Raw genomic sequence first — 14,118 nt, 5'->3', positions numbered from 1 at the left:
AATTTGATTACAGCCGCGAGGCTGTTAGTTGGACAATATTGGAAGAAGGAATCTTTGCCTACACTGCAGGAATGGTTTCTTAAAGTGTCCTATTTGGCGGAAATGGCAAAGATTTCGGCTTTCTTAAAGCAACAAACGCAAGAGAAGTTTCTTGCCGTTTGGGACAAATGGATAAAATTTATACAATTTAGACTGGGTATAAAAAAATATCACATAGTTTTTTCATAAGTTTTATTTTTATATATAGAGAATGTTATATATAGATACTTTTTTATATATATATAAATATAAATTTTTTAATTTAATTTTTATCTTTATTTGTTAATTTTTAACTAAGCCTATATTCTGCTCTGGGAAGCTCGGGGGGGGGGAAGGGAGGGTGTTTGAGAGGGGTGGGGGATGGGGGGGGGTTTATATGTTTAGTTTTTTATTTTTTTATTTTTTTTTTGTATATGTTGTTTTTTGTTTTGTATTGTTTTTGTCTTTTTGTAAAATTTATAAAACTTTCAATAAAAAAAAAATAAATACCAATGATTTTTTAAATTGTAGAATGTTTTTAATATTGCTTATTAAATGGGTGGCAATATAATATTGCTTATGAGATGGGTGGCAATATAAATATGAGTGAGTGAGTGAGTGAGTGAGAGTGAGACAGAGTAAACAAGGGAATTAACGAATTAATGATTTTGAAAGCTCTTTTCCAGCCTGTTCTAACTTCATATCATTTTTAAAATGTGGTGCCTAGATTTGACAGAATACTTTGACAGAATAGATCTTTCTAACACTTATTTCCACAAAGCTATCCTATCCTATAGGTATGTGCTTGCTTTCTCTTATCCAGATGCAAGATCTAACACAGCTGAACATTTTCCTGTTGGATTTGTCCCAAACCTCAAGTCTGATAAGGTTATTTTGAATTGTAACTTTTGTCTCTAGTTTTACCCCATTTTTCTAGCTGATGCGATCTGCAATTTGACCATATTCTAGGTAATTTATAAACATTGTAATAGCTCTAGGCACATGTAGCTCTTTGGGAGTCCAATTTATACTTCCCACTTGGATTATACAAAGGATTTATGAATACATTTTATGTGTGGTTGTTCAAATAGTTCCAAATTACTATTTAACAATTTTACATATACCTATCACCAATAAATACCATTTATGGTGTATTAAACTTTTAGATATTTTAATTGTATACAGGCAGTTGTTAAAAAGAAGTTAAAATTTCAAACTGAAATTATATTGAACTTATTTAAATGCAACAAATGTATATGTTTAGATGTCATTTTTGTGAAGTATCCCAAGTTAGAAATTGCGTTTTAGCACAAAACAGTAACGTGCAATACCTCTTGTGAAAAAGCCGATTATTTGTGGTGGTCTCCCATGGAGAATGAGACACACATGCAGGTATCTCGGGATGGGAGCCCAGAGCTGACTCCAATACCCTATTTTATTGTTACTATAGTTTTTACATCACACAGCGTAATCAAAAGACGTATATAGGGGTGGTTACAATATATCACATAACAGACACTCTCCAGATGCAAGGCTATGCAGGTGGGTGATGATTCATCCATCCTGTTTCTCGTGTTCTTATCAGAGCCTGTCCAAATGGCTGATGAATGTGTTCCGTGTCTGGAGCAGTCTGTTTTGATATGTCAAGGACTTTGTGAAAGCAATATCTATAGGCATATTTATGCAATTAATCCCACATCTCCCCCTTTTGTGTTTTTTCAATGTTGCTCTCTTCCAGTTCCAGAAGGGATCTTGATTCACTGATTAAGGCGTCCTTCCTAGTGGAGGGCGTAACATTTTTGCACATTTGCAGGAGGGAGGGAGTACATTGAATGCAACAACATAGCAATACAATTAATATCAAAATGGTTACTATAATAGAAATCAAAGATCGTAACCAGGATCCATCCGGTAGCCAGGACCAAAGGGCACCCCAGATATCCACGGTGCCTGATCCATCGCTGCGTAAGGGATTATTTTGGATCATAAATTCCATTTTCCTTGCTGTAGCAGAAATATTAGGTTGAAAATCATGTATATACATACAACAATGAGAATGAATTAAAGCACATACACCGCCTTTTGCTGCTAAAATAATATCTAAAGCATACCGATTTTGCAAAACTACTTCCCTTATTTCCCCCATTTCTTGATTAATCATTTTAATGCTGTTGATTGTTTCATTAAACATATGAACAGTCCAATTGTTAAGCAAATGAAGGTCCCGATAGTTCATGGCAACTCCGAGATTGGGTAGAATCCCTCTGCTGATTTGAGTCTCTAAACTACCACCCAATGTTAGGGGTGGATCCGAGGAATCAGTATCACGTTTGTTCCGCAGACGTCCATCAGGGAGATGAGGCAAGGCATATACAGCAGGGGTCAAAAGGCCCAGTGTACAGGTGCCTTTCCAATCCTTAGGCACCTGGCGATAGGCTCTACGGCCACATAGTAGCCACGTATCAGGTAACTCATAATAACCCTGGCGAGACTCATTAACAAATGTTATTATGGATTCCATGTCAAGGCAAGCCATGTAGGTACTGACGTTTGTCCATTGATTGCTTCGATGAGTGTTGTTTATCTTAGTAAGGTTACTTTTGATGGATTTGCATTTCTTTGCTGAATTCCATATAATAACTTGTTGACAATTACTATAATTTCCCAAATAAGTGGCAGTACGGAATAGTCCTGTGCTATAAAAACAAAATCTGGCAGGTTCCATTATACAAGCGCCCACAGCATATGTCATATTCAAAGTCTCTGTAGTTACGTTCCACAGCTGCTTCCATCCTGTTTCATTGAACGGGATGGCATGAAAAATAAGGCCACCATGACTGTCACCAGGAATTTGCATGCAAATCCAACAGTTCGTGACATTAAGTGTAAGAGCAGTGCACCTGACATCCTGTACAAAAGCATTAAAAGCCCACAGTCCCTGATCCTCATATGCCTGGCTGAGGTAGTGTACGTTGAGCCATATAAGGACGAACACAACGAGCTGGAGTCCAAATGATCTCACCATGGTTGTCTATTGCAGCGTAGGCTCGACCCCAAGTAATGAGGGAGGTAGGCCCTTTCCAGGTGGGATCAGGCAAACGTCGATAGTATACCTGGGGGCATGAAGAATCTGTGGGAGAAGCAGAAAAATGCCTGCTTGCGGCGATTGAGCCAGGGGTGCCAGAAACATTCAAAAAGTTTAAGGTAAAAAGTACAAGATTAAGAGTGTTTTGTATCCCAGGCAAGCCGGGGGTATTTTCCCCTTTCTTTTTTGCATGCATGTCTAGAGCCCTTTTTACGGTCTGATTGGCTCGTTCCATGATTGCTTGACCAGTGGAGTTATATGGAATGCCAAATTTATGAACAATAGACCAGCGAGTGCAAAACTGCGCAAAGGAGGTGCTGGTATAAGCAGGAGCATTGTCTGTTTTTATTTCTTTTGGGTTGCCCAGGAGAGAAAAAGTACGAATACAATGATTAATAACATGTTTAGCAGACTCACCCCTTTGAGGAGTGGCCATAATAAAACCTGAATAGGTGTCAATGGAAACATGCAAATATTTCCAGGGGGCAAATGGCAAATATTGCATAACGTCCATTTGCCAAAGTTGACAGCTCTGCGTCCCTCTTGGGTTGACCCCTTGAGGAACAGAGTGTGCCTGGAGGCTGCAGGTGGGACATTGTTGTATGATAGCCGCAGCCTCCGTAGCCATTAAAGAAAATTGTTTCATTAAAGCCTTCTTATTTTGATGAAAATATGAATGGCTGTCCCATGGGGTTATGGGAGATAAAACAAGGACAGAGACGTCCTGGTGAGTCGGGGTGGCCGAAGCGGCAGCATCCACCTTGGCATTGCCTTCGGAGATAATACCGGGGAAAGGTTGGTGACTTCTAATATGAGCAGGAAAAAAACAAGTAGAGCGGGAATGAAGAAGGGATTGGAGTGTGAGAAATAGACTGAGGAGAGAGTCATCCAATGAGGGTGACACATATGAGTCAGATAAAGAGGTGAGAACTTTATATACATAAAGACTATCTAAAATAAGATTAAAAGGTTCAGAAGAAAAAGTTTGTAAAGCCAATATAGTAGCGGCAAGTTCAGCACACGGAGCAGAAGTTTGAGGAGGAGTAATTTTTGTGTGCCATTGTTCACCCTCCTTCCATACACATGAACCATAAGTCTTGCTGCCATCAACATACAGGGTGACAGCGTTAGGAATGGGAGAAGAGGAAATGGGAGAATGCAGAGAAATTGAAACATTATTAAGGAGTTGGAAGCGAGGATCAGAGGGAATATGACAGGAAACAGATCCTGCCCAGTCAGCAAGAGAAAGTTGCAATACATCTGAAGAGGCAAATAAAGGTTCCCATATAGTAAGAGACATGGGGACATATAAAAAAACAATATCAAATCCAATTAAACATTTTGCTTGAAAACGGCCCTTCGTAATTAAAAGAGCAAACATATATGGCAGTGGATTGATAGATTTGTGAGGGGTATTGGGGAGGTGAATCCATTCAACAATGGAGACCCTCCCCTTTTGATGTTGGAGAAGGGCAGCTGTAGGAATAGAGGGAGTATTAAATATGGCCAAAGACAAAGGCTCATTTGGAATGGCTCAGTCCACCCAGCGGGTGGAGAGGGCACTATTAATTAAGGCAAAAACATGTTTTTGAGTGGGGTTAAGAACAACAACAGAGGAGGGGGAAGTGTGGCCTCGCAAAGCCAAAAACAAGGGTGCCAATTGGGCAGTGGTGAGTGCAAGAAATTGGCGCACAAAATTTATGGTGCCCAAGATTTGTTGTAAAGCAACTAAAGTGAGAGGAGAAGGAAGGTGGATGGCAGGGAGCACCGGAACAGAATGAGAGGCTAGGACTTTGTGTCTCAGATATAAAAAGGGAGATTGGGTCTGAACTTTTTCTGGGGCGACAATAAAGCCTTAAGAAGCTAAAAGCTGAATGAGTTGGGGAAGGACAGTTTGTACCGTGCCGGGAGGACCCGGTGCGGCTAGGAGAATGTCATCCATATAGTGATAAAGCAAAAAGTTAGGATAGGATTTGCGAAAAGGCAACAAGGCAGCGTCCACAAAAGCTTGACATATGGTGGGGCTGTTAAGCATGCCTTGGGGAAGAACAGTCCATTGATAGCGAGGAGTAGGTCGGGACATGTTAGTTTGAGGCAAAGAAAAGGAAAAAAGTTGTTTGTCATCAGGGTGTAGAGGAATGGTAAAAAAACCAGTCTTTTAAATCAATAATTGCCAAATCATAGTCTTTGGGGATCATATTTGGGTTGGGCATTCCGCACTGTAGCGGACCCATGGGTTTAATTATAATGTTGATAAGGCGGAGATCATGAATAATTCTCCAGTTGCCTGATTTCTTCTTGACTACAAATACTGGGGTGTTATAAGGACTGGTAGTTGGTTCCAAATGGCCAGATTGTATTTGCTGATATACCAGTTTCTGCAATGCTTCCTGTTTTTCTAAAGTGAGTGGCCATTGGTCTACCCACACAGGGGTGTCAGAAAGGAGCGTAAGCTTCATGGGTGAAGGAGGCATTATTAGTCTTCCAGAATTAACTTCGCATCAAATTGAGAGAGTAAGTCTTTGCCCCATAAATTTGTGTGAAGAGGGAGGATGACAGGTTTAAATTTAGCAGAAATGCCTTTTGTGATTCGTTGTGCAGTAAGCCAATTTTTACTGGAGCTTGCTTGTTGAAGTCCTCCCACTCCCCTGACTGCCGGTGAGGATTCGAGGGGCCAGTTAGAGGGCCATTCAGCTGTTCTTATGACTGAGATTTCCGCACCAGAGTCTACAAGACCAGAGAAGAGAATGCCATTGATTAAAAAAGGCATCACCAGTTTTTGGGGAGTAATTTGCTTTGTTAGTGCCAATAAATCAGAGGAAGAATTCCCAGAGTGAGGTGCATACGCAGCCTCTGGAATGGATGGTGCTGCACGTGATAATAAAACCAAGCGTGCCACCGTATCCCCCCCCCCGGTTCATTGTGACAGGGAGATTGGTATAAAATTGGACTTTTAGGGTGTCTCTATACGTGGGATCTATCATACCTGGAAGCACAAATACTCCTTGTTCCCAAGCAACAGGTGTGGGAATGATCATTCCCTCCGTTTCTGGAGGCAAGGGTCCGGAATAAAGGGTTTCAGCAACCGTGAGTAGGTTAGGAAAAGTAACAGAAAGATCAGAAGCCAATTTTAAATCAATGCCAGAAAAATATTGCGAAGCAGAAGAAGGAGTAGAGTCTGAAAAGGATGCAGCCTTTGGAGAGGGGTTAGCTGCAGACCCCTCTGTTAGTTTCCCCGATTGGACTGAGAGGAACGGCACTGATTGGCCCAATGAAAACCCTTTTTACATTTTGGGCACACATCTGCATTGCTTTTTAAAATGACGAGGTTTTCCACAATTGAAGCAAGTGCCTTGGGGTTGATTCCCCTTTTGGATTGCGGCTGCAAAAGTGTCCATTTGAAAAGCATTGGTTCCCACAATGCGGCAAGCTTTAAGAAAGTCCGCTAGGGTAGCCGTGGGACTGGAAACAAGTGGTTTAAGAATGGACTGGCAGTCCGCATTTGCATGTTCATAAGACAATTTTATGAGGATTTAATTTGCTGCATCTCTTTTTGAAATTTGACGCTCAATGGCAACTTGAAAGCGATTCACAAAGTCTGCATAGGATTCAGTCGCAGTTTGGCGAATGGCAGAAAAAGACTGAATCGGGGTGCCAGACTCATCAACACAAGCCATGGCAGAAAGAACACAAGTATTAATGATCGGAAATGCAAAGGGGGTGAAAGTTTGAGCCTGAGCATTAAGGGTAGCAAAATTGCCTTCTCCGAAGAGTTGTTCCGCTGTCCATTGTGAACCTGGGTGATTAGCTGTTTTGTGCCTCTCTCTTATATTCAGATTCAAAAACTACGTATTGCGTTCCGTTAAGAAGCATGCGGAACAGATCTTTCCAATCTTGAGGCAACATTTGATATACGCTAGCAACTGAGTGTATCAGTCCTCTAGTATAGGGACTGGTTATGCCATAATCTTTTGTAGCCTTTTTCAATTCTCGGATCATAGCCAGGGGAAGTGCTTCCCAATCAACCACTATGCCTGCTGCAGTCTGTTGGTAAGTAACAGGGAACAACTCTGTCTCAGATAGGTCAGAAACGCTCAAATCACCATTTTTCAAAGCCTTTTGAAAAGCGCCACGGATGATTCCGGGATGGGAGACAGGCGGCAACGTGGCAGGAACAGGAGAGGCTGTTTGTTGTTTATCAGGATCCATAGAATTTGCAGGGGCAGAAGGAGGGTTAAAACCAGCTCCAGGTGGCAAGGGAGTGGCCAACATAACAGATGGACTTTTGTACGGTGGAGGGTCTAATAAAGGCTGATGAGGCGAGTCAGCATGGGTTTGAATCAGGGTATAGGCAATTTTCCAAAGGCACAAAATGTCTGGTGGGGCTCTCGGAGACTGATGGAGGACGGCGCCAATTTTCCTCCATGTATCTACTTTTAAAGATCCAGACTCCGGATAGGATGAGCAATTAGCCCATACGTAAGCAAGCAATTTAACAGCCTCAGATTTAGAAAGGTGACTTTCTGTTCCTGATCAGTAAGATATTTTTTCCTGCCAAGTAGTCTCAGCTCTTCCACATGCTGCTTTTGAGCGTGAGACATTCCACCTCCCATACTTACGAAGAGGAGTCAGTTGCCAGCAACTTCGTCAGGTGCACCAAGCCTATTCCAGGCGATAAGTAAAGGGTCGGCAGGGACGTATCCCTTAGTGGATCATGTCGGGGTCACCAGTTGTGGTGGTCTCCCATAGAGAATGAGACACGCACGCAGGTATCTCGGGATGGGAGCCCAGAGCTGACTCCAACACCCTATTTTATTGTTACATCACACAGCGTAATCAAAAGACGTATATAGGGGTGGTTACAATGTATCACATAACAGACACTCTCCAGATGCAAGGCTATGCAGGTGGGTGATGATTCATCCATCCTGTTTCTCGTGTTCTTATCAGAGCCTGTCCAAATGGCTGATGAATGTGTTCCGTGTCTGGAGCAGTCCGTTTTGATATGTCAAGGACTTTGTGAAAGCAATATCTATAGGCATATTTATGCAATTAATCCCACAATTATTTATGTAAAATAATGCATGGATTATCTCACTAATTATCTGCACTAATGCAAAGTTTCTTATTTTACAATTTACTTAGAGTGATTTTGAGTTACAAGTTGCTGGTAGCGTGTAAAGAAACACATATGACCAATACAAAATGACACAATTAGTATGAGTTCGCTGCAGAAACATTGAGTCTATCTGAATAAGACAAGGACAATGTCATTCTCAAAATTAAGCTCTATCTTACTGGTGTCAATCTGCAGCATTACAGAAAATATCATTTCTGTTTTGAGGAAGTTCTTCAGTTGTGAGAAGAACTAGGTTCTATGGGGGAAGAAGTAGATTTAGATGTTTAGATGTAAGTTACAACTGACCTTATATTTTGAGGAAATCCCAAAATGGTTAGTATTTATATCACATTCTTAGATTATTAAGGGTATAATCTCCTCTTAGAACATGTAAATTAGATATGTCAGCTATTCAAAATAGTTCAGACAAGAAATCAAAATTGTGAATAAGGTTACAGTAAAAAAAAAACCTGCAAGTCTGAAAGCACTTCTCCTTCTCTTCCTTTACTTTCCAAAGAACTAGGAAGGGTCCTTCTAAGACTCTTTTCACCTCCCATTCCTTTTGTGGGCTGAGATATATCTGTCTGACCATTGTTTTGGCTTCTCCTTTTTCTATTTCCCAAAGTTATTCTCATAGTCCATGAAGCTATAACATTTTCTTACCTGTAGATTTCCACTTGTCAAGAGAGTTTGTGATGAATCAAAAGTTGAACAGGTCTAAATTTAGTAAAGAATAATATATAATTACTATATAATTATATACTGTAAAAAAGGCTGGAAAACAAAGTAATAACATTAACAAAATATAGCTTTAACTTCAGTTCAATTCATTAAATAAATGCACCTATTTTGTTTCTTTTTGCTATGCAGGGGCTTTAAATTTTCAAATGATTATTTTTATGGTAGATAATAGGTTGCTTATGATCTCAAAAAGAGAAGAAAACAATACGAAAAAATGAAAAAAATAAAAAAATAAGCCAAGTGCTATAAACCCTTCAGAGGCAAAGTATTTTAGCAAATAAATGCAAAGGAGTCTATTTTCTGGATTTTAGGATAAGAAAATAAAATGAATATCTTTACCCAAACTTTTGTAGTACGTCTGTATATGGAAGGCAATTTCCAAGGAATTTTCTCTCCACGATTTATGATACAGAGTTCATGAAAGGCATCAGAGAAAAATCCCAAATCTGTAAGTACTTTTATCTAAGAATAAAAAGAATAACTAATTAACATTCATGTACTACAAATGTATTTCTGCAACATTGGATGCTATTTCTTAAACTATAGAAGGTTTCCTGAGCCTAGAGAGCCAATATAATTAATTTCCTTAGTTGTGGAATTGGTCTTAAAACAATTATTGGTAGTTCAGTTTCTTCTAATAGATAATTACCAAAACAAATCATGATGGAATAGAGTAAGTTTTATCAAGTATTTTAATGAGCTGTGGTGGCACAGTGGTTAAAACGCAATATTGCAAGCTAACTGTGCCCACAGCCAGGAGTTTGATCCTGACCAGCTCAAGGTTGACTCAGCCATCCATCCTTCCAGGGTCAGTAAAATGAGGACCCAGATTGCTGGAGACAATATGCTGACATTTGTAAACCATTCAGCGAATGCTGTAAAGCACTGTGGAGTGGTATATAAATCTAAATTCTAGTGCTAGTGCTAGTGATATCACGCTATTTTATTACTCCCAAGTTATTAAAGAAATATTAAAAGCTACCCCTCTATTATAAATCTTTACATGTTCATTTATGCATAATGCAATGGCATAAAACTGTTTGCTGGAGAACAGCACCACATTATAAATAAATCCCTGCAATCCCCTACAATTTAAAATGTAATGATTATTCAGGTTTTATATGGATGAACTCTACTCTGAAAACAAGGTGTACATTTTAGCTCCGCCTTGTAGCTCTGACAATATCCTACAACTTCATCACTACAAATTTTGTTCAAAACTCAGGTAGTTTATGTATTATAAAATAGGAGTACACACATAAAAGAAAAAAATATTTTCTTGCCACAGCCAGGTAGCAGCTTATCAACAATAGAAACATATTCTTTTTTTGCAGTTTACTTCTATAAATAAGGAAAGATTCAGCACAGTTTATGAACAGCAACAATAGTAAAGAATACTATCAGCCTGCAGTCTTTTTTCTTACTAATGCATGAATGCATAGTGTACAATTTTGTATTGGTTATCTGCCAGCAACACTCCACAAAAAAGCTAAAATAATAGAGTTTGAAAACTCATGCAGGTGGTACAAACTAAAATTCAACAAATAAACAAAAACAACATAATCTTTCCATTTAGCAAAAATATCTAGATGAAATAGAATAACAGAATTGGAAGGGACCTTGGAGATCAGGCAGGAAACCTTATACTAGTTCAGATAAATGGTTGTCCAATCTCTTCTCTGGAGAGAAACTATTCCACTGATTAATAGTTCTAACTATCAGAAAATTCCTTCTTAGTTATAGATTGATTCTCTCCTTGATTAGTTTCCATCAACTGCTTCTTGTTTTGCCTCCTTTCTCTTCTTTGGGGCAGCCCCTTAGATATTCAAACACTGCTATCATGTCCTTCTTTTCGTAATCCTAGTCTCCTTCTTTTCATTAAACTAAACATACCCAATTCCAGTAACTATTCTTCATATGTTTTACCTCCAATCCTCTAATCATCTTTGTTGCTTTTTTCTACATTCTTTCTAAAGTCTTTTTATATTGTGGCAACCAAAACTGGATGCAATATTCCAAGTGTGATCTTATCAAGGCATTAAAAAGTGGTACTAAAAATATGTATCTTGATAAATGAAGTATAAAAAGTCAACAATGGAACAAAGATCCACAATTCCATACCCCATGAATTGCCAAGATACTACAATTGAATATTTCACATCAGTAGAAATCATAATTTTATATCTACAGTCATGTAAAAAAGAAAGTACATCTCTTTGAGTTCTATCATTTTACATATCAGGACATAGTAAAACTCATCTGGTCCTTAACAGTTCTTAAAAACAGATAAATACAATCTCAGATGACCATGTCATCATTTATTTTACAAAAAGAAGGCCAAAATGGAGAAGCCATGTGTGAAAAACAAAGTACACCCTTACTGCTTCCATAGTATGAAGAAGCTAAGTAGAAGCCAGATACTACTAATCAAGTGCCCTTGATCAATTGATCATTAGCAAGTGTGACTAATGGTATCTCTATGAAAATTGAAGTTTTAGGAATTTGCTGGTTGTCAGAATTGAGGTATGTATTAATACAATGGCAAAGACAAGACATCAGCAATGATCTTAGAGAAGCAATTGTTGCTGCTCGTCAAACTGGGAAGGATTATAAGACCATTTCCAAAGAATTTAAAGTCCATCATTCTATAGTGAAGAATATTATTCACAACTGGAAAACATTCAAGACAGCTGCCAATTTTTCCAGCAGTGGACATCCCAGCAAATTCACTCCAAGATCAGATCATGAAATGCTCAGTGAAAATGCAAAATATCCAAAGTTACATCTCAGACTCTACAGGCCTCAGTTAGCATGTTAAATGTTAAAGTTTATGACAGTACAATTAGAAAAAGACTGAACAAGTATGATTTGTTTGGAAAGATTGCTAGAAGAAAGTCTCTTCTCTCTAAAAAGAATATGGCAGCACAGCTTAGGTTTGCAAAGTTGCATCTGAACAAATCACTAGTTTTCTGGAACAGTCCTTTAGACAGACGAAACCAAAGTGGAGATGTTTGGTCATAATGCAGTTTGGTTGGCAAAAAACAAACACAGCATATCAGCACAAAAAAATCTTGTCAAGCACAGTGGTGGACAGGTGATGATGTGGGTTTGTTTTGCAGGCCCAAGACTTGGGCACCTTGCAATCATTAAGTAGATCATGAACTCCTCTGTATACCAAACTATTTTGAAGTCAGATGTAAGGCCATTGTCCAATAGCTAAAGCTTGCTTGACATTGGATCATGCAACAGGACAATGATCCTAAGCACACCAGCAAATTTACAACAAAATGGCTGAAAAGAGAAAAAATTAAGGTGTTGCAATGGCTAGTCAAAGTCCAAACATCAACCCTATTGAAATGCTGTGGTGGGATCTCAAGAGAGCTGTGGCGGGATTTCAAGAGAACTGGATCTCAAATGCCCACAAACCTCAAATGAACTGAAACAATATTGTAAAAAAGAATGGGCTAAAATTCCTCCATAATGATGTGAGAGACTGATAAATCAAACACAAAAAGGTTACTTCAAGTTATTACTGGTAAAGCAAATAAGCAAAAGCAACAAGCTACTAAGGTGACCAACTTTTTTACAACAAAAAGGAGGACACGAATAAATTGAAGAAAAAAATATCGTAAATAAAAGAAACATTGTATTTATTGCAACAATACAGAATACACTATAATATGATAAATGCATAATAAAAACCATTTGTAACAATAACATTTTATATTGTAATTATGCTTACATGCCTATTAATTATTTAAATGAGTACTTTTCCATTGAATGAATATTTTTTGTCAATGTATCATCTTCTAACAATATATTGGAAATATCTGAACAAGAAATATCCTTCATATTGAATTTTACGGCAAGTGCTGCAACTAGAGTATCAACATTCAATCTCGATTTCTCACTTGTCCAAAAATCTACCTGGCTGGATTGCGTGGGGGTGGGCGGCGGAGGCAGGTGTTGTGAGCCAGGCGCTCCAGGACGGCCATGTAGGTGCGCAGGGTGAGGTGGTGGCAGAGCAGGTCAGCACTGCGTAGACCACCAGCTGGCGCAGCCCATGGAAGGTCAACTGCCTGCCACGCCCCCGCCCATAGCCACCCCGCCAGCACTGCTGCCCTGCCATGGAGAGCCGGCCCCGCGGCTCGCAAAACACCAGCCGAGCCAGCTCTGGCCCTGCAGCCGCCCCCCAGCACTACCGCCCACCCTGCGCATCCCCTTAGAGCCGGCCAGCCCCACAGCTCACAAAGGCAAAGCACCAGCCATGCCAGCTCCAGCCCAGCAGCCACCCCCCCAGTCGCCCCCCAGCATCACCGTCCACCCTGCACATCCCCATAGAGCCGGCCATGCAGCTTGCAAAGGCAAAGCACCAGCCGCGCCTGCTCTGGCCCTGCAGCCACCCCCCAAGCTGTCCCCAGCACCACCGCTCACCCTGCACATCCCCATAGAGCCGGCCCCGCGGCTTGCAAAGGCAAAGCACCAGCTGCCCCGGCTCCGACCCTGCAGCTGCCCCCCCAGCTGCCCCCCAGCACCACCGCCCACCCTGCGCATCCCCGTAGAGCCGGCCCCACGGCTCGCAAAGGCAAAGCACTAGCCGCGCCGGCTCCGGCCCTGCAGCCGCCGCCCCCCAGCCGCCCCCCAGCACCACCGCCCACCCTGCGCATCTGTTGCCTCGTCCTGACTCCGAAGTCAACTAGCACAGAACCACCACGCCAGGAACGAAGAACATTGGTTTATTACACACCAAAGATGCTTAAAGTCAGCACTAACAACCATTCCATTCACGTGTTTTTATACAATCTAAGGTTACTCCGCCTACCCCGCGCCCACACCAACGCCCATGCACCACCTCCCACTTCCTATGCCACCCCGGTTCACCATAAGTGGACATCTGTCTCGAAGCTTCCCGACGCCTCCCTCTCTCGGCTCTCGGTTCCCGAAGCTTCCCGACGCCTCCCTCTCATGGCTCGCGGTTCCTGAGGCTTCCCGATGCCTCCCTGTCTCGGCTCTCGAGTCTCAACTGTTCCGGTTTTCGTCACCGGCTGCAGTTCTATGGCCACGCATGTGCATTGGATGAGTCTAACTGTCCGGGCCTTCTGCGCATGTGTGGTGCGGTCCTATACGCTATCTGCGCATGTGCGGCGACCGAACC

At 40.9% G+C, this 14,118-nt stretch overlaps 1 protein-coding gene across 8 annotated transcripts in view; it reads right to left on the bottom strand.

Annotated features, from left to right (window-relative positions):
* The window catches only part of CFAP54 (cilia and flagella associated protein 54), a 186,702-nt gene that overhangs the window by 56,355 nt on the left and 116,229 nt on the right, over window positions 1-14,118 (bottom strand). For all 8 annotated transcript variants that reach the window (XR_005558519.1, XM_039358159.1, XM_039358161.1 and 5 more), the window contains 2 exons: window positions 9,303-9,425; window positions 8,886-8,939 (listed from right to left, as the gene is read on the bottom strand). Coding sequence is in view for 7 of the 8 variants with exons in the window: in XM_039358159.1 (XP_039214093.1) it covers window positions 8,886-8,939; window positions 9,303-9,425 (177 nt within the window). In the remaining variant the exon portion in view is untranslated. The remainder of the gene's footprint in view (window positions 1-8,885; window positions 8,940-9,302; window positions 9,426-14,118) is intronic.

Source organism: Crotalus tigris, unplaced genomic scaffold (genome assembly GCF_016545835.1).
Source record: "Crotalus tigris isolate CLP2741 ecotype Arizona unplaced genomic scaffold, ASM1654583v1 scf7180000019004.2909048, whole genome shotgun sequence".
NCBI classification, from domain to species: domain Eukaryota; kingdom Metazoa; phylum Chordata; class Lepidosauria; order Squamata; family Viperidae; genus Crotalus; species Crotalus tigris.
Note: the sequence above shows the minus strand (reverse complement) of the source record. Positions and strands in the feature narration are given on the sequence as shown.